This window comes from Tachyglossus aculeatus, chromosome 5 (genome assembly GCF_015852505.1).
Source record: "Tachyglossus aculeatus isolate mTacAcu1 chromosome 5, mTacAcu1.pri, whole genome shotgun sequence".
Lineage (NCBI taxonomy): Eukaryota > Metazoa > Chordata > Mammalia > Monotremata > Tachyglossidae > Tachyglossus > Tachyglossus aculeatus.
This window is the reverse complement of record NC_052070.1, coordinates 17638649-17659978: the sequence shown is the minus strand read 5'-3', so window position 1 is coordinate 17659978 and position 21330 is coordinate 17638649. Positions and strand designations below refer to the sequence as shown.

The 21330-nt window shown below is 42.0% G+C and overlaps 1 protein-coding gene across 10 annotated transcripts in view; it reads right to left on the bottom strand.

The window, feature by feature from the left end:
- PTPRM (protein tyrosine phosphatase receptor type M) overlaps positions 1-21330 on the bottom strand; it is an 892842-nt gene that overhangs the window by 147283 nt on the left and 724229 nt on the right. For 5 of the 10 annotated variants that reach the window (XM_038746197.1, XM_038746199.1, XM_038746203.1 and 2 more), the window contains one exon: positions 17170-17357. In XM_038746197.1, coding sequence (XP_038602125.1) covers positions 17170-17357 — 188 coding nt within the window. Of the gene's footprint in view, positions 1-17169; positions 17358-18147; positions 18160-21293; positions 21318-21330 lie in introns of all 10 variants that reach the window. The other 5 variants (XM_038746195.1, XM_038746198.1, XM_038746201.1 and 2 more) reach the window with 2 other exon arrangements.

Genomic DNA, 21330 nt, shown 5'->3' with positions numbered 1-21330 from the left:
GTACTAAGTGTTTAGGTAAATGGCAAGGCTATAGGATGGAATGAGGAATGGGAATTTATTACTAAATCCTATCAATCTTTTCTCCACAGTTTCCCAAACCAACTCTCCCACTCCATCCAAATGACCATACTCCTGGTTCAGGCACTTATATCCCATGTAACTACTGTGTCAGAGTCCTTACTAAGTTTCTCTGTCTTAAGTCAAGCCCCACTCTAGTCCATACTTCACACTGCTTCCAGATCATTTTTCTAAAACTCGATCCTGCACACGTCTCCACTCCTCATAAACCTTTAATGGCTACCCATTCCTCTCTCTGTTAAGCAGAAACTCCTGACCATTAGTAACTCCTGACCGTTAGTTTTCAGTAACTCTCCATCTTAGGAATGGCATTTATTAAGCGCTTATGATGTGCAAAGCACTGTTCTAAGCGCTGGGGAGGTTATAAGGTCATCAGGTTGCCCCCCGGGGGGCTCACAGTCTTAATCCCCATTTTACAGATGAGGTAACTGAGGCACAGAGAAGTGAAGTGTCTTGCCCAAAGTCACACAGATGACAATTGGCAGAGTTGGGATTTGAACCTATGACCTCTGACTCCAAAGCTTGGGCTCTTTCCACTGGGCCACACTGCTTCTCTTCCCTCTATTCTCCCATAATATCCCACCTTGCACACTGCAATACTCTTAAGCACACCTCAACACTGGGCCTAGGTTTCTTCTCTCACACCTCTAAATTCTTGCTCACACCTTTCTGTCCGCCTGGAACTCTCTCCACATCCATTCAGTCAATGGTATTTATTGAGTACTTACTGTGTGCAGAGCACTGAACTAAGCACTTGGGAGAGTACAATATAACAATTGTACATTCCCTGCCCACAATGAGTTCACCAGCCTACAGCTCTCCCCATCTTTAAAGCCCTTATGAAATCACATTTCCAGGAGGCTTTTCCAAATTATTTTTTTTCTCCCCTGGTCGTGCCCCTCCTGAAACGACCTCAACTTCATGCTTACGAATTCACAACCACTCATAACATGTCTATACATATTGACTTACCCTTGTGCTTAGGCACTTATCTAAATCTTGATTTTGCCTTTCTCTTCTACCTATAAATGATTCTATCTCCCTTCCTGGACTGCAAGTTCCCTGAGGGTAAGGATTATGTCTTCTAACTTTACTGCCTCTGCAAAGGGTTTAGTATAGTGCTCTACCTAGAGTAGGAGCTCCATCAATATTATTGATTGATTGATAAACAACTGCTTGGAGTAGCAGAACCAAAAAGACCAGGTCTGGAAGCCTGAAGTGTCTCTCTTACATTGGCCCCTAACTGGGCAAGGCCCTGAAAAATATTTTGCTGAATATTTTGCTGAGGTTTGTACATGGGAAGCAGTGTGACCTAGTAGAAAGAGCATGGGTCTAAGAGTCAGAGGACATGGATTCTAATCCTAGCTCTGCCACTTGCCTGCTGGGTGAAGGACAACTTACTTAACTTCCCTGTGCCTCAGTTTCCTCTTCTGTATAATGGGGATTAAATACCCATTCTCCCTCCCCCTTAGGCTATAAAACCGATGTGGGAGAGGGACTGTGATTGACTTGATTATCTTGTAAATACCCCAGAGTATAGTACAATGCTTGGCACAGAGTAAGCACTTAACAATTACAACCATTAAATTAAATTAAAACTAGCAATTCCCAGTCTTCTCAACTGAGGGAGCCAGTTTTTGAGGGGAAGCCGAGTTCGTGCCCCAAACATCCCAAAACACGAATACATGTTCACGTCTTGCTAATTAAGCACTTTATGTGAGGTTCAGTCCACAAATAGGAAAACACTTTCAGAACTTGTGATCCAAAATACTCGGACAGGGCTTTACCTAAACATAAGCAGACCAGACAAAATGAACTTTTCTAAACAAAAGTCACTCTAGGCAGATATATTATGTGACATATTTAAAGTGCATCTCCCTTAACCTTGAGGAATTATGCTTAAAATGCACCTAATAATTAGTCAGGAATAATATTTTGGCCATGAAATTGGCAATGAACTCAAATATATAATTACCTAAAGTATACTACCACAATTCATATAAAGACATACAGTGTATATTCATAATTAACAATGAATACATTATAATTACACTCACCATCACTTGCATAATTTACACTGAAGCAAGCAGATAAAAGACTTTCCATGTCTTGTAAAGGGCAATAATAAAATATAAAAGGGTGGAAAGAGGGTTTTTTAATGTATGAGGTAATGAATAATATCCGTGAACAATATTTCAAAAGTCTAATCAGCTTATTTCAGCTGAAGCAATAGGAAAAGTTGGAAAAGAGAGTAGGTTCTTTTTCTTAAAGCATAGGACAACTGAAAAAGGATTAACCAATTGTATCCAATATTCATCATGGCTCAAATAATATGGCAGGTGGTGTCAAGTGCATGCACACAACACCGGTTTTTACATTTCAATAAAAAATAATTTTAGGTGGCTTCTTTCCCTCCTCTCCAGAGAACCATCTTAATGTAGATGGAGATTTCCTTCAAAGAAATAAGAAAATGAGCAGCAGGTGGTACAACTGAGATAATAATATACAGACAGCTCTCATTTTAGACATGACTAGGACAGGAGAGAATAAGTTCACAAATGGAAGAGTAGAGTATCCCTGCATTGTATAGGAGTCAATAAATGCCACTGACTGATTTTGAGGATCTCGGTTTGTATCACAAAGGCTCCAAAAATTAAAAAGAATGGATGGTGGAGCACAAGGTGGGAGTAAATTATCCAGGTCTGCTCTTTCAATGAACAATAACTTCACCTAGCTGTTTTATCAATCAATCTATCAATGGTATTTACTGAGCACTTACTAGTCCAGAACACAGCACTAAGTGCTTGGGAACATACAATACAAAAGACATGTTCTCTGACCATGACAAGTTCATTTCATTCATCCTTCTTCCTTCTCTTCTTTACCCACATTCTCATCACACACACACACAGACACACATATACACACACAAAACCTATAACTTTTTGGATATTTGCAGTTTGATTTTGCTGATGATAGAGCAAGGTGGATTTCCAATGAGCCAAGCTGGACATTGTGTTTTAGAACGCTCTTCCTGCCTTGGTTGGCTAATGAAAAACTAAAGCAACTGAGAAAAGTTTGAGGGACTTGTGTTACAAAATGGAGACACAGAGCGAGATTAATGGATAGCATGTGGGCTGGCATCCTTGTTGCCATTTTTAGAATTGGCATCACCAACAGGGTAATAGAACCTACCGGGAGGACTGGACCCACTGCTAAAGGAAGACACAGTGGTCAACCAATCAGTGGTAGTTATTGAATTCCTACTATGAGAATGCTGTCTACACCCATTGTCTCAAATTCTTCTCCTCCAATTCCTGCCCTGACCTCCTCCAATCTGGCTTCCATCCCCTTCACTCCACAAAAGCCACCCTCTCAAAGGCCTTGAGTACAAGTGCCTGGTGGCATCATATTTGTCCAGAATATGTAGAAGCAGCATGGCTTAGAGGAAAGAGCATGGACTTGGGAATCAGAGGTCAGGGGTTCAAATCCCAACTCAGCTGCGTGTCTGCTGTGTGACTTTAGGCAAGTCACTTAACTTCTCTGTGCCTCAGTTACCTCGTCTGTAAAGTGGGGATTAAGATTGTGAGCCCCACGGGGGAGAACCTGATCACTCTGTAAACTCCCCAGTGCTTAGAACAGTGCTCTGCACATACTAAGTGCTTAACAAATGCCATTATTATATATAATATATTATAATATATACATATAATATATACATATATTATATATAATATATATTATATATACATAATAATAACGTAATATATATGTACATATATGTGTGTGTATATATGTAAATACACACACACGTATGTGTGTGTGTGAGAGAGAGAGAGAGAGAGAGAGAGAGAGAGAGAGAGAGAGAAAGAGAGAGAGAAAAGGAGAGTTCCTGATTGTGTATGAGCACTCAATCCTCAAATCCCATTCAGAAGCTCTCCAGGAATGCAGGAGGACAATGTATATTATTTAAGTTTTAATTTTCAGTAAATAGGAATTTCTTATTTGCCTTCCCTATGTGGAAATGGAATGGCTACGATAACCTTGATTCAATGATTACAAAAAATGTTCAATGTAATTTGCTCTCTGCAGCTGTTGGATGTCCTGGAAACTCAATCCTTTAATCAATCAGTCATCAATTGTATTTATTGACTGCTTATCATAGGCAGAGTACTAAGCCCTTCAGAGGGTAATAATAATAACAACTATGGGATTTGTTAAGCACTTACTATGTGCCAGGCACTGTACTAAGCACTGGGTTGGATACAAGCAAATCTGGTGGACACCGTCCCTATCCCACGTGGGGATCACAGTCTCAATCCCCATTTTACAGATGAGGGAACTGAGGAACAGAGAAGTGAGTTGACTTGCCCAAGGTCACACAGCAGACAAGCAGTAGAGCTGAGATTAGAACCCATGACCTTCTGACTCCCAGGCCCTTGATCTATCCAAATAACATAATTGGTAGGCATGTTCCCTGCCCCCAAGAATCTTATATTCTAGAGGTAGAGACAGACATTAAAATAAATTACAGGTGCATAACTATTTATAGTAATGATGATAATAATAATGATTGAGGCATTGGTAAGTGGTTACTATGTGGCCAGGCACAGTACTAAGTGCTTGGGTGGATAGAAGCAAATCGGGTTGGACACAGTCCTTGTCCCACATGGGCCTCACAGTCTAAATCCCCATTTTGCCGATGAGGTAACTGAGGCACAGAGAAGTAAAGTGATTTGCCCAAGGTCATACAGCAGACAAGTGGCAGACCTATATTAGAACCTATGACCTTCTGAATCCCAGGCCTGTGCTCTATCTACTACACCATGCTGCTTGGGCTGAGTGTGTGCTGAATAAGGGGTATAAATCCAAGTGCAAAGGTGACACAGAAGGTCTCAAATAAGTCCTAGTTTCCCCTACTAGCTCTCATTCATTCATTCATTCAATCGTATTTATTGAGTGCTTACTGTGTGCAGAGCACTGTACTAAGTGCTTGGGAAGTACAAGTTGGCAACATATAGACATGGTCCCTACCCAACAGCGGGTTCACAATCTCTGATGTCTTTTGATGTCTTTGCACTTGGATCTGTACCCTTTAAGCATTTGAAAGTTACCCCACCCACAGCCCCACAGCATTTTCGTACATAGTCTTACACTCTGCCATTTCCCCTACCTGTAATTTATTTTAATGTCTGTCTCCCTATCTAGACTGCTAGACTAAACTCCTTGTGGTTTAGGGATAGAGAATTGTGTAGTCTATTGTACACTCCCAAGCACTTAGTACAGTGTGCTGCAGATACTGAATGATCAATAAATACCACTGATTGATAGATCGATTTCCATATTTTCCCTAAGCCACTAAGCCTAAGCAACTTGTACTGCAGACACTGGAGTTTTATATATAATTATATAAATTAATATATCTATGTATATATATCTATATCTTTATATATACATTTGATGATGATGATGATGGTATTTGCTAAGCACTATGTGCCAAGCACAGTTTTAAGTGCTGGAGTAGATACATGTTAATTAGGTTGTCCCATGTGGGGCTCACAGTCTTAATCCGCATTTTACGGATGAGCTAACTGTGGCATAGAGAAGTTAAATGACTTGCCCAAAGTCACAAAGCTGATGAGTGGTGGAGCTGGGATTCAAACCCACAACCTCCGCCTCCCAAGCCCATGCTCTTGCCACTAAGCCACGCTGCTTCTCTTATACATGTATGTGTGCATGTGGAGTTATATATACATGCATATCTATATATATGTACATGTATATATATAAGCATGTATATATAATTCCAGTTTAAACACTACTGTCTGCAGTACAAGTTATCTCTCTCTCTCTCTCTCTCTCTCTATATATATATAAATAAGTATATCTAAAACCACCAGTAAGACAGCATGTCCAGTTTAGTAGCTCAATGTGGGCAGGGAATGTGTCTATGATATTGTTATATTGTACTCTCCCCAAATGCTTAGTATAGTGCTCTGCAAACAGTGCTTAATACATACGATTGATTCATTGATTGTTGGTAAACATAGCAGTACTCTGTGGTGGAAGTACTTTTGACTCATTTGGTCAGAGGTTAAAAGCACTGCTCAACCCAATCAACAGGACCAAGAAGACTCTTAGTAGCAGCAGCCTCCAGATGAACCCCACTGGAACAAGGGCTCTCAAGATTCCAAACAAATGAGAAAAGATTTACTCTATCATTTGCTTTTAGGATGGATAGGGAGGAAAAAAAGGAATAAGACATCATCCTGTCTGAAGTTAGTGGGATTCCACTAAGGCACTTCAGCAGCAGAATTCAAAGAAATATAAATAACTGTGGTATTTGTTAAGCGCTCACTATGTGCCAAATGCTGTATCAAGCCTTGGAATAAATACGAGACAATCAGGTCCCAGAAAGGACTCACAGTAGGAGGAAGAATAGGCAACAAATCCCTGTTTTGCAGATGAGGGAACTGAGGCAGAAATAAATGAAATGACTTGCTCATGGCCACACAACAGGTAAATTACAGAGCGGGGATTAAAGCTCATGTCCTCTGATTCCCAGGCCCAAGAAGCAGTGTTGTCCAGTGGATACAGCACAGACCTGGGAATCATAAGGGTTTGGGTTCCAATCCTGGCTTCACCACTTGTCTGCTGTGTGGCCTTGGGCAAGTCACTTAACTTCTCTGTGCCTCAATTCCCTCATCTGTAAAATGAGGATTAAGAATGTGAGCCCTACGTGGGATGGGGACTATGTCCAATTTGATTACTTTGTACCTACCCCAGCACTTAGAACGGTGCCTGTCACCCAGTAAGTCCTTAACAAACACTACAATTATCATTAGAGAAGCAGCCTGGCTCATTGGAAAGAGCATGGGCTTTGGAGTCAATGGTCATGGGTTCAAACCCCGGCTCTGCCAATTGTCAGCTGTGTGACTTTGGGCAAGTCACTTCACTTCTTTGGGCCTCAGTTACCTCATCTGTAAAATGGGGATTAAGACTGTGAGCCCCAAGTGGGACAACCTGATCACCTTGTATCCTCCCCAGCGCTTAGAACAGTGCTTTGCACATAGTAAGTGCTTAAAAAATTTATTATTATTATTATTATTATTATTATTTCCATAAGGCCATGTTGCTTCCCCACATATATATGGAAGAGCACCTGGAATATGGAAGGTAAATCCTCAAAATAGACGTAGTTAAAGGAAATTATGCATTTACTACAGTACTCTGCACATAGTGAGCACTCAATAAATACCACTGATTGACAGATTGAGGTATGCACTTGGGAATTTTTTTATGGTTTTAATGAGAAGACAACTAAATAATTTGTGTTTTTAAATATACAGATCGACATTTAATATATGCATAGAAACATCTCCACTCAAATCAGTGCCTGTATTTTGTGGGATTTATTCACCCACCGAAAGGCCAAATCTCAGTTTCAGAGAAAAGGTTCCACATTTACTGCATGGACCACATTACGATAATGATAATAATTACAGGGGAAAATGTGTCAAAAAGCAGTTGGCTGCTGCAGACACCAGAAGACACAGCTGCGGTGGTTGTTTTCAATGCATTTTACAGTGGCTTGCCAATCCCCCCATCCCTACCTTTATCCTTCAGTGGTTCTGTTTTTGTTTGTTATTTGTATTCTGTGGGACAGATAATAACCTGCACTGATTGTAGCAACTGATTGACTCAGCTGATGTTGCAGAATACAAATTAAGAAGAGAAAAGAGCATCTGAAGAATGTGTCTGTTGGAGGTAGGGTGCTGAGTGTCTCATGCAGAATAGCAGCCCCAGCTGTGCCGTCAGTGATTCTATCAACAACAAAACCCCTCAGCTCCATTTTCTCCAGTTCTATCCTATGTCCCAGATGTACACGGTCTTCAATTTCCACATCATCACACATCCAAATTCCTACTCTCAGTCACCTCAAAGAAAGACGTGGATAAGAAGCAAAGGGAGAAGCGGGGGAAGAGCTGGGATCACTGAGAAGGAATGTGCAAGTGATCGTGTCTACCAACTCTATTGTGTTGGGCTTTCCCATTCAATCAGTGGTATTTATTAAGTGCTTTCTGTGTGTATGAATGACTGGGAGAACATTTAGTCTGTCAACAGAGTTGGAAGACACATTCCCTGCTCACAAAGAGCTTACAGTCCCAGGTGTTCAGGTGTTCGGTACAGTGCTCTGCACACATTAAGCATGCAATAAATGCCACTGATTGAGTGATGGGGAAAGTTGAGCAAATGTGATTGGTTTCTTCACCTGGCTAAAAGCCTTGGAAGCGTTAAATAAAAATGGGAATTTCAATTTATGAGAGCAAGAAAAGGGAACAGTGGATGTTGTCAAAGCACTGGGTTTTTTTTTTTTACATGTCTATTCTTTGTAGCCCTACCTCCTTCCCCTCCCCACAGCACTTGTATATATTTGTACAGATTTATTACTCTATTTATTTTACGTGTACATATTTACTATTCTATTTATTTTGTTAATGATGTGCGCATAATTATAACTCTATTTGTTCTGACGATTTTGACACCTGTCTACATGTTTTGTTTTGTTGTCTGTCTCCCCCTTCTAGACTGTGAGCCCACTGTTGGGTAGGGACCGTCTCAATATGTTGCCAACTTGTACTTCCCAAGCACTTAGTACAGTGCTCTGCACACAGTAAGCGTTCAATAAATACGATTGAATGAATGAATGAATGCAGATAAGGGGTGGAATTTTAGGGTTAAAAAGTATTATTGAGGGGTAGTGACTGACACAATGAGAGGCAATTCCAAATTTACACCCTATTTTGGCTTTTCAACACGTCAATTTCAATTTCCCAGACTCACTTCCTGTATGATACCAGCTCTATAAACATAGGCAGTGTGCAGGGAGGGGAATAATAATAATAATGATAGCATTTGTTAAGCGCTTACTATGTGCCAAGCACTGTTCTAAGTGCTGGGGTGGCTACAAGGTAATCAGGTTGTCCAACGTGGGGCTCACAGTCTTAATCCCCATTTGATAGATGAGGTAACTGAGGCCCAGAGAAGAGAAGTGACTTGCCCAAGGTCACACAACAGACAAGTGGCAGAGTCGGCATTAGAACCCATGACCTTCTGACTCCCAAGCCTGGGCTCTTTCTACTGAGCCACGCTGCTGACGAGTAAGGCCCACATGGGTCAAAGGCAAATAGGGAAACCACTTTAAAAGCCACAATGGTGGGAGAAGGAGGGAGGAAAGTTTAAAGAGGGTGAGAGAGAACTGGAAAGAAGCTAGGGAATTGCAACAACTGGCAACTACCTTTTTGTGATAACTGTGAGAATTCGATGTGCATAAGAGTGCCGAACCAGCCAAGGTGGACATAAAATAGCCCAAGTTTTCCTTAATCTGAGAGTCACTGAGAACAAGGGGTTCCCCTGTTATAGGAGAACTTAGCATATTAGGAGTTCCTGAGGTGCTAAGGAATACAACATTGTTTGCAAATGTTTATGGGCTTTTCTTGAACTTTACAATTGTTGCTAGAATTTTTCCAATTTTTTGGACAAACTGAGCTCCCTTCGATGAAGCTAATCGCGTGCATTTTGAATTTATCACCGGTTTCTACCCTGGAGAAAGTTGCTATCTTAAATGTGTTTCTGGCTGTGGTCTTATTCTTCAGGTCTATGGTCGGTTTCAATTATCACATTTGCACGACAGGATAAAAATCCTTCCATATCAGAATTGTTACAATGGGAAAATTAGACACACTTTTACGTTGTAGCCCTTGGCTTTCATTTTCAAAAAATAAAGCAGGGCTATTAGTCATGAGAAAAGGTCTTTTTCAGTAAGTGAATATTAATATTTTGATAATACATAGCCTGGAATGTATTAATTGTTTATATTTTCCTAAATTTTTCCGCTTAGAGAAAACAACAATTCTACTACAGGGAAATAGTATGAACACTCAAAGGCCTTATTCTTTGTCTTCGCAACAGTGCTTTGTAGACTAGGCACTGTTTTTTTATTCGACTTGGTCTGTTTACTTTGTTATTGTGATTCATGTCTGAATTTTTCTTCCACTCACATTACTGTATTTCCCTGGTGAGGCCTGCAATCTATCTTGTTAGACCAAAATCAAATAAGGAAGTTCACTGTGAACAATCCTCAGTCTCATCCCTGCCATATGCTTTTTCCTTTCATTTAGACACTTGTATTTCTGATTCTTCATTTAATAAATCCTTTCAGTGTTTAGACCAATTTACAGACACTTTTCTCTTGGCAGAGATAAAGGTTTGGAATCAGAGAGAAGCAGCAAAATATCTCTACTCCAAAAACGTCCTGGAGTCTGGACAAACTGCTTTTTACTGAATTTGGAATGAAGCAAAACAGAAATGTCACTGAGTGGTGGCACTATCTGAGTCAGAGGAAAAACAAAATGCCTCATTTACATTATATTATTATATTAGAGGAGGCAGAGTCAAGAGAAGTTAAGTAACTTGCCCAAGGTCACACAGCGGATATGTGGCAGATGTGGGATTAAAACTCAGGTGCTTCGGACTCGCAGGTCCGTGCTCTATCCACTGAGCCATACCGCTTCTCATGGACGGGAGATGACTGGAGATTCTTGAGGAATGGGGCAACATGGACAGAACGGTTTTTTTAGAAAAATGATCTGGGCAGCAGAGTACTAAGGACTGGAATAGGGAGAGACAACAGGCAGGGAGGTCAGTGAGGAAGCAGTATTCAAGGCAGAATGTAATAGGTGGTTGGATCAACATAGTAGCAGTTTGGATGTAGAGAAAAAAGGGCCATGATGAAGAAGTGTTCTTCTCACACATCTCTTAAAACTCCACTGTGAGGTTCTACAGAATATGAACAGGACTACAGAAATACGACAGTATAGTTGAACAGTAAATAAAACGTCCCCCACTCCCTTTCCATTCAGTACCCTATTCCACCTACCTGAGAGAACAGTAATAGGTCAGTGCCATAAAGCTCAAAGGGAAGCAAACCCCTCTCTCCCAATTAGCCCTTGCCAATGACTTTTGCCAGTGACTGATTCAGGTCCACACTATTTGCTTGTAAGCTTTAAACACAAAAGGCCTTTCCCGAAAATTGTCCTACGAAGTGACACCCATTTTCCCAAAGTTAAGGGAAAGACAGGGCTGCTATGAATACCTGATGCATCAGAACTCCTCAGAAATCTCCAGTGGCTACCAATCAATCTGCGCATCAGGCAGAAACTCCTCACCCTGGGCTTCAAGGCTCTCCATCACCTCGCCCCCTCCTACCTCACCTCCCTTCTCTCCTTCTACAGCCCAGCCCGCACCCTCTGCTCCTCCGCCGCTAATCTCCTCACTGTACCTCGTTCTCGCCTGTCCCGCCATCGACCCCCGGCCCACGTCATCCCCCGGGCCTGGAATGCCCTCCCTCTGCCCATGCGCCAAGCTAGCTCTCTTCCTCCCTTCAAGGCCCTACTGAGAGCTCACCTCCTCCAGGAGGCCTTCCCAGACTGAGCCCCTTCCTTCCTCTCCCCCTCGTCCCCCTCTCCATCCCCCCCATCTTACCTCCTTCCCTTCCCCACAGCACCTGTATATATGTATATATGTTTGTACATATTCATTACTCTATTTATTTATTTTACTTGTACATATCTATTCTATTTATTTTATTTTGTTGGTATGTTTGGTTTTGTTCTCTGTCTCCCCCCTTTTAGACTGTGAGCCCACTGTTGGGTAGGGACTGTCTCTATGTGTTGCCAATTTGTACTTCCCAAGCGCTTAGTACAGTGCTCTGCACATAGTAAGTGCTCAATAAATACAATTGATGATGATGATGATGATGATGCATCAGAACTAAAAAAAATAGCAATTTAAGAATCCCACTACCCCTGCTCTTTTTGAAACAAAGAGTGAATATACTTTAAATTTACTAATTCACTCATTTCTAAACTATGAACCTTGATATTAGATGGCATTTGGCAGTGGGCTACTCACACACAGCTAGAGGCTATTCCATAATGCAATGGTTTTCATGACCGGCTTTGCATTTTTGGAGTGGGTGCTCCTGGCAGAATTACTTTGTTCAATGTTTTGTCTGTGATTCACCAAACATCATCAGAACTGCTTTCTGCTCAAACTGCTGAGTGTTCTGCTTTCTGCGCAGCTCTACTTATAGCACGCAGCAGTATGACACAGACAAGCTGCCCTGAACGGGTCCAGGGAAATGGGACTAAAAGCTGACTGAAGCAACTCAACAGGGTGTGAAGCCCATGGCACACACTGAAACCTCTACTTCTGTGACTGGCTGTGAAGCCTATATAAAAACATAAACAGCCTGTTAACTCTCCATAAACAGTCCCTGGGGGGAGGGCATATGCCTTGATTTTAAGTCCATCACATAAATGCACAATTTAGCAAAATACAAATCAAATTAATTTGTACAATTACTGTACTTCCCTCACAGTTTTAATCCCCATTTTACAGATGAGGTAACTGAGGCACAGAGAAGTTAAGTGACTTGCCCAAAGTCACACAGCTGACAGCTGGCGGAGTCAGGATTTGAACCCATGACCTCTGACTCCAAAGCCTGTGCTCCTTCCACTGAGCCACACTGCTTCTCTATGTGAGAAGTACTCTGGGTCTCAGATAATAGGGAGGCAACTTAGTCTCCTGGAATCAGTTCTTCTCAGACTCCCTTCCTGATAAATCCCTGGTGCCTGTAGTTACGCTTAATTTTGTGCCTCAGTTTTCTCATCTGTGAAATGAGTATTATATACCTGTTCTCCTACCTACTTTGATTTTGAGCCCCACGTAGGATAGGAACTGTATCTGACCTTACTATCCCGTATCTATCCTGGTATTTAGTACAGTGCTTGGAATATAGTAGACTATATTCTAGACTGTGAGCCCGTTGTTGGGTAGGGACCGTCTCTATATGTTGCCGACTTGTACTTCCCAAGCACTTAGTACAGTGCTCTGCACACACACAGTAAGCGCTCAATAAATACGACTGAATTAATAATAATAATAATAATAATAATAATAATAATGGCATTTGTTAAGCGCTTACTATGTGCAGAGCACTGTTCTAAGCACTGGGGGGGATACAAGGTGATCAAGTTGTCCCACGTGGGGCTCACAGTCTTAATCCCCATTTTCCAGATGAGATAACTGAGGCACAGAGAAGTTAAGTGATTTTCCCAAGGCAACACAGCAGACAAGTAGCGGCGCTGGGATTAGAACCTAAGCGCTCACTATGTGCCAAGCACTGCATTAAATGCGGAGGTAGAGACAAGATCATCAGGCCCCACACGGGGCTCACAGTCCAAGTGGGATCAATCAATCGCATTTATTGAGCACTTACTGTGTGCAGAGCACTGTACTAAGCGCTTGGGAAGTACAAGTTGGAAACAGTCCCTACCCAACAGTGGGCTCACAGTCTAGAAGGGGGAGACAGAGAACAAAACCAAACATACTAACAAAATAAAATAAATAGAATGGATATGTACAAGTAAAATAAATAAATAGAGTAATAAATATGTACAAACATATACATATATACAGGTGCTGTGGGGAAGGGAAGGAGGTAAGATGGGGGGATATAGTAAGTGCTTAATAACCACAATTATGGTTATTATTGCTTATTTCCATCTGGAATTTTCCCTGCTTCCTCTCCCCAACTACCTTCCGCATGACCACTTCCTTGCTCCCCTATGTATTTCCCCCAATCTTGCTCTTAACATATTTCAAATGATTCTTGTTTAACATTCTTCTGTGCCTCCAGCAATCTGCAAGAAAAGTGCTCTCAAAATCCTATACCTCATTAAATAAATGATCATTTAAAAGAGTGCCCAAATTCAACAAAACCTAGCCTACCATTTGTTCAGAATTGAGCATATTAATGCATAGGCTTTATCCAGAAAAAGTCTCTTCCCTGATTTGACCATATTCCCCATCTCGAAATAGGATATTTCCCCTGCAAAAGTAGATACAGTTTATCTTGTGAATTGCTATGTAATCGCATAACTAATCTCTCTCATTAGTCTCATTATTATTAATAAATATTTGCCCACCACCTGCACTAGAGGCCTGGAACATAACAAAGCCAACTCAGTGGGTGTGCATTCATTATCTCAGCATAGACTACTATCAACCTAGTTCTGTCTTTTCTACTCCATTAATTTTCTGAAGACTGGCCTTAATGTTATTAATTCTTAAGCTGGGCTTTAAAAAAGTAAAAGGAAATGTGCAGAGGGAGTCAGTTTTCATGCCATGTGAACCAAATCATTTAATCCAATCCAAATATTCCCAAAAGGTCATCTAGAATACAGAGGCTCACCTGAAAAATGCCTAATCTCTCGATGTCATTCACCTGAAAGCTGGGAGCCCAATTTCTGGCTCTTTTCAATATCTCTAGCTGACGGTGGCTTTGTAGAGGTTTACCGGGGGGACAGTCTAGCTGAGTAATGTTTCTCTGGCTTTCACAGAGTTTGGATGAATAACAACACTGACTCAGAAAACAGTTTTGGACTGTTTGCTGCTTTGAAGCTTTAATGACTGGAAATGTGAGCAAGCAAGAATATCTAAACCCAAAACCAACAGACACAAGTGTCTGAGGCATAAAAATGGGGCACTATTTCTAAACTAAAAAAAGGAGAAAGTCTAGATATTAACCCAATAAATCAATCGTATTTACTGAGTGCTTACCATGTGTACACTAAACCTAGTGGCAACAGCACGGGCCTGGGTCACAGGTCCTAACCCTGACTTCGCCATCTGCCTGCTCTGTGATCTGGGGCAAATTACTTAACTTCTCTGTTACCTCATCAGTTACTTCATCTGTAAAATGGGAATTAAGACTGTGAGCCCCATATGGGATAAGGACTGTGTCCAACTTGATTACCTCGTATCTCCCCCAGTGTTTAGAACAGTGGCTGGCACATGGTAAGAGCTTAACAAATACCATAATTATTCTAAAGCACTTGGGAGAGCACAATACAGCAGAATTAGCAGACCCGTTCCCTGCCCATGGCAAGATTACAGTTTAGAGGGAGAGGCAGACATTGATATGAATAAGTAATTTATAATATATAATTTAAATATATGCACATATGTGCTGTGGGGTTGGGGGTGGGCCTAATATCGAATGTCCAAAGGTCATTGGTAAATTCCCCTCAGGCTATGGTTCCACCCACTCCTGAAAGAAGGCATTCTTTGTTCTTTCTTAGGGAAGGAGGATGGCCCAGTGGAAGGAGTATGGGACTGGATGTCAGGGGACCTGGGTTCCAATCCCGGCTCTGCCACTTACCTGCTATGTGACCCTGGGCAACCACCTACCTTCTTGGTGTCTCAGTTTCCTCTTCTGTAAAATGGGGATTAAATTCCTGTTCTCCCTCTTACTTAGAGTGGCAGTCCCTCATTCATTCATTCATTCATATTTATTGAGCGCTTACTGTGTGCAGAGCACTGTACTAAGCACTTGGGAAGTACAAGTTGGCAACATATAGAGACGGTCCCTACCCAACAACAGGCTCACAGTCTAGAAGGGGGAGACAGACAACAAAACAAAGCATGTGAAACAGGTGTCAAGTCATCAGAATGAATAGAAGTAAAGCTAGATGCACATCATTAACAAAATAAATAGAATTGTAAATATGTACAAGTAAAATAAATAGAGTAATAAATCTGTACAAACATATATACAGGTGCTGTGGGGAGGGGAAGGAGGTAGGGCGGGGGGATGGGGAGGGGGAGAGGAAGGAGGGAGCTCAGTCTGGGAAGGCCTCCTGGAGGAGGTGAGCTGAGCTCTCAGTAGGGCTTTGAAGGGAGGAAGAGAGCTAGCTTGGCGGATGTGTGGAGGGAGGGCATTCCATGCCAGGGGGAGGGTGTGGGATGGGGGTCGACAGCGGGACAGGCGAGAACAAGGCACAGTGAGGAGGTTAGCGGCAGAGGAGCGGAGGGTGCAGGCTGGGCTGTAGCAGGAAAGAAGGGAGGTGAGGTAGGAGGGGGCGAGGTAATGGAGAGCCTTGAAGCCGAGAGTGAGGAATTTTTGCCTGATGCGTAGGTTGACTGGTAGCCACTGCAGATTTTTGAGGAGGGGAGGAACATGCCCAGAGCGTTTCTGCACAAAGATGATCCGGGCAGCAGTGCGAAGTTTAGACTGAAGTGGGGATGGGACCTGATCATCTTATATCTAACCCAGAGCTTAGAGAAACAGCGTCGCTCAGTGGAAGGAGCATGGGCTTTGGAATCAGAGGTCATGGGTTCTAATCCCAGCTCCACCACATGTCTACTGTGTGACCTTGGGCAAGTCACTTAACTTCTCTGAGCCTCAGTTACCTCATCTGTAAAATGGGGATTAAGACTGTGAGCCCCACCTGGGACAACCTGACCACTTTGTATCCCCCCTAGTGCTTAGAACAGTGCTTTGCACATAGAATGTGCTTAACAAATGCCATCATCATTATTATTATTAACAGGGTGCTGGGCACATAGCAAGTGCTTAACACAAACCCCAATCATTATTGTTATTATTTCTGGGGTTATAAAAAGGATTTGCCCACTTAATAAAGGCCTGCTGTGTCTCTTTCCTCTGGATTGCAAATCCATCACTTCCAGAATCCCAATTCCTTGGCAGCAGGACAGGGAAAGGAAAAGAAAGCCATGAAGAAAGCCAGAATCTCTACACTAGATCCCACCAAAATGGAAACATCTTAATAACAATAATGATGATGATGGTATTTGTTAAGCACTTACTATATGCCAGGCACTGTATTAAGTGCTGGGGCAGATACAAGCAAATGAGGTTGGACGCAGTCCCAGTCCCATGTGGGGTTTACAGTCTCAATCTCCAGTTTACAGATGAAGTAACTGAGGCACAGAGTAGGGAAGTGACTTGCCCCAAGTCACACAGCAGGCAAGTGGTGGAGCAGGGATTAGAACCCATGACCTCCTGACTCCCAGGCTGGTGCTCTATCCACTACACCATGCTGCCCCTTTACCCTGCCTCTCCTCACTGCCAAGTTTCTCTGGACTTCCTCGGCCTGGAGATCAGAGATGGCTGACTTTTCCGAGATGTTGGGTAACTGGGCCTCTGGACGAAGTCTCACTCACCTCGTATTCTTCCTTGAAGCCATAGCCTTCCGCGCACTTCATCTGCGTGATATGCTGCAACAGGTCAGCTACCCGGATGGCGGGGTGCAGCTGCCCAGTCTGATAGGGCACGTCGGCAGGCTCGCGTTTCTTGTACGTGTGAGTCTGGGCCAGGCTGCTGGTATCACTGGCCATTGTGTGGGTTTCGTCTACGAGAAAAGGCCGTTGAATAAGTAAGTGCAGAGAAACAGAGTAAGTAAGGAACCCAGAGACCGCTAAGATGACGGCAGTTGATATCACCATTGTCCGTTCCAGCAATATCCTCTACGTCTGATAGGATACAGTGAAAGGTTCGGAAATTTCTACGGCAAGACTGATTGGAATGAGGCAAAACTCTGGACCTCTACAAGGCAAGCTTTACAATGCAGTCCAAACTCTATAACTGCCTGGGAAACATTAACTGACTTAATAACAACGACGACAACAACAGCAACAACAAAAAAAAGGTCATTCAGCTTCTTAGCCGTTTGGTACTAAAAAGGGGAGAAGTTTCATTTTGAAACTTCATCAAGTCCTCCTCATATGAAACAGGACTTGTACTGTCCTCAGACCAGTTGAGTGCTCTCTGCTACAGAGTGAATTCAGAACAGATGTCTTGTGAGCAAAAATAAAATAGTGCACAACGTGGTTAATGATGTATAAAGCCCGGACTAAGATGAAAATGTGTCTCTGATACAATACACGGAATAAAACTCAAGAGGAAAAATGAAAAGGTGTTCTCTACTTAGCGTTCATGTGTTGTTGACTGGCCACTTAGCATGCTCTAGCACTAACAACTTCACAGGATCTCATGGGCCATTTCTATAGGCATGAAATGTTAAATGCCAACTACCATGCAAGCCAACACACAACAGATCCAGCTGACTGGTCAAAGTCTCCAAGTAACACCCACACTCCCTCTCCCTCCATGTCTTTTCCATGGGGCAATATGGAACTTACCATTTATTGGCACTTTTAAGAAGATACATATCAGGAGAAAAAAAGAGGAGGAGAAAAAGGAAACAGGGCGTAAGCAACAGTACTACATGAATAATTACAGGTTGTTTTGATTTTGTACTTTTAACTCTACAGTTTGGTTTTCTAGTTGTCAGTGATTCTGTCAGAGGGCAAAGAGTCATTTTCTCCATCATGTTAGGATGGAGGTGTTTAATTTGTTTAACACTCGAGAATGAAAAGGCGATTAAAAGAATGATAATTACTTTTTTTTCTGGACTGAATAATGATCAAATGAGCCTTCGTTTTCCTCAACACATTTTCTCATCGAAATAACCAGAAAAACCCTACCGCACTGTCTTGCAAAATTGATATCAAAATTAACTACTAAAAGCCTAAGGAGGGCATAGATTAGCAATGGAAAACTGCCAGCAAAATGAGAAATAATGGCTACTAAAACTATCTCCTTTGCATGGGAAGTTCTTGTACATTAAGGTCTTCATATTCCGTAAGATAGCTCATTATGCTTTCTAGTTCTTTTAGTCATCCTTATAACTTGATCTGTTTTTAGTTTTCCTCACTGAAGCTCCTAATCATCAAAATACATCCCCATTTTACTTTTAAGCATGAGCACTATAACTAAAAGATACCTTTAGATAACCATCAGCAGATCAAGTAGGAGGATATTACTCTATCATTATTAATTAAGCTTACTGATAGAGAATCCAGCTTTAATTACTGTTCATTAAGCAGTACACCTCCAGATGAAGTTTAGCTTCCATGTACTTATTTTATTCAACCTTCCTTGGGGATCTAAATTCTAGCTGCATTTGCAAAGCACCTTGGGATGCATGGCATGAAAGGTGGAAGTACACAAGTGTGTTGCTATGTTGCTGTTGCTGAAATGGTACCTGGTTCACTACAAGGTGACTAAAGACACAAAAGACAAAATAAAAAGTGTAGAAAGTTGATCTCATGATTTTCATTTGGAGTTGCTCGAGAATTTAGCATTGTTTAGGGTCTTGCTTTAGTCACACATCCTCTATGATGCTGGAAAAATGTTCACAACTTGATGGCCGGGGACAGAGAAACTGAGACATGGGCTCCCTTATGGGACACAGAGCTGGTAGAGCTTTTGGTAACTTTAGAAGAAATTTCTGGCCCTGTAGACCATGATAAATGTAACATCACTAATTAGTTTTCCTCTCTGTGCTTCTCTCATTCACTCAGTTCTCTGCGTCTCAGGATGAACAATATTTTAATACTCCCTCTGCTGGGGTCTGACCCCATAAGCTTCCTTTAAAGGATTTGGACTCCACAGTCTTAATGAGCCCATCGCCTAGCGGTTCTCTAATTTCCAGCAGTGCAGTCTACTAATGCCAGAGTGAGGGATTTTCGAGAGTCTCGAATCCATGCAGTTAGAGCTGCCATGATAACGCTATATCGTGCATAATGAGTCCATTCCCCTGCCCTAGAGGCCTACTGATCCAATTTGGCATAGGGGTAAGACCAAAACTAGTCAAAACAAAGGCCTCACTGAAACTTAAACCAGACTAGAATGTCATCACTCTTTACCCTGCCTGGCCTTTTTGGGCCGGTTTTTGGTAAAAGGGATAAAATGAAGACTAGAACAGGGCACTAATAGTTAATAAATTCAAGAGACAAGTGTGCTGCAGCTAAGCAGCGTGGCCTAGTGGAAAGAGCATGGGCTTGGAAGTCAGAGGCCCTGGGTCCTAATCCTGGCTCCACCATTTATCTGCTGTGGGAACTTGAGTGAGTCACTTCACTTCTCTGTGCCTCAATTACCTCACATGTAAAATGGGGATTAAGAGTATGAGCCCCACCTGTAAAAACTTGTATTTCCCTCAGCTCTTAGAACAGTGCTTGGCACATAGTAAGTGCTTAACAATATCATCATCATTAATGATTGTTAAAACTTCCATCTACAACCCCTTTATCTGAGATCTATTCACACTGAATGAATAACAGCCATCAGAATGGATCACTTTCATCCTGTGCTTGGGCATGAAACAAAGTCTAGATCGACCGAACACATCAACATTTGGGTATTGACTGCTGTATAAATGGCTAGAGGGAAAGGATGGAGATGAATCTCATTCATGGAAAATCCGGAATTTGCCCACTATTGCCGGTATTGAGGAAAAAACAGGAGCACCGATTGAAAAAAAATGATTTAAAACATCTTAATTTTTTTTTAAAGCCCAGAAATTCCACAAATGCGCCAAAACAATTTTAATTTGTTAAGGTGCTGAGTTTGGGAGTGTACTTTTTTTTGGAAAACAAAAGTAGGCTTCTGGCCTATACTGGAACTGATAATATTGATGAACTATATGTAAAAATTACAGAACATTATTTGTTTATCTGGGGAGTTAGGTGTGCTATAGACATCTGTGGATTGTCGCTGAATTGTTTATCAATATAGGTTTTTTCTAATAAAAGCGTTTTTCAAGTGATTATCACTCAGTAGAGAAGCCCAAGTTTTTAAAAAATGTCATTAACGTTCAACAGTGACAAAAGCAAGTGAAAAAAAAGAATTTGTTTAATAAGCTTATCATAATCCTGCTCTAAACTCTGAACAGTTCCCCCCGTTGACAATGCCTTCCTCCGCCCTCCCCCTTCACACTTCCCCCAAGGTCACAGCTTCTCTTAGATGAACTATCGAATGAATGCCACAGAACACAAAGGAATCTAAAATCTGTCTGTCAAAAAGACACTTCAGTGCCATTTGCATGCGGATTACACTGTTCTGATGATCCTTCAGTTCAGTGGTCCCCCTCCCCACTCACACAAAGTACAAAAATGTGCTGCTTTCCCTTAGCGTGAGCATGAAAACGAAAATGAGTTTGGCTAATTATCCACCCCCCCATCCCAAGACGGGTTGGCTGCACAACGTTTGGCCCAGTGCCGATTCATCAACTTCCTCTTCAGCCCAGTTTTCCTTTGAATAAGACTCTGCTCAAGTCACGGTCATGGAAGATCCAACACCCCAAGGTGAAACAAACTCGGAGCACAGAGAAGCTCAGACTCGGGCGGAAATACACATGTGCAAATGTCTACACCTTTGGAAAGGGAATTAAGAAGAAGCTAAACAACTAGCGAGGGAAGTCTTGCTACAATGAATGGTTCGATACCTTGATGCCGTTTTTGTTGTGCTCCTTTTCGGTGAGG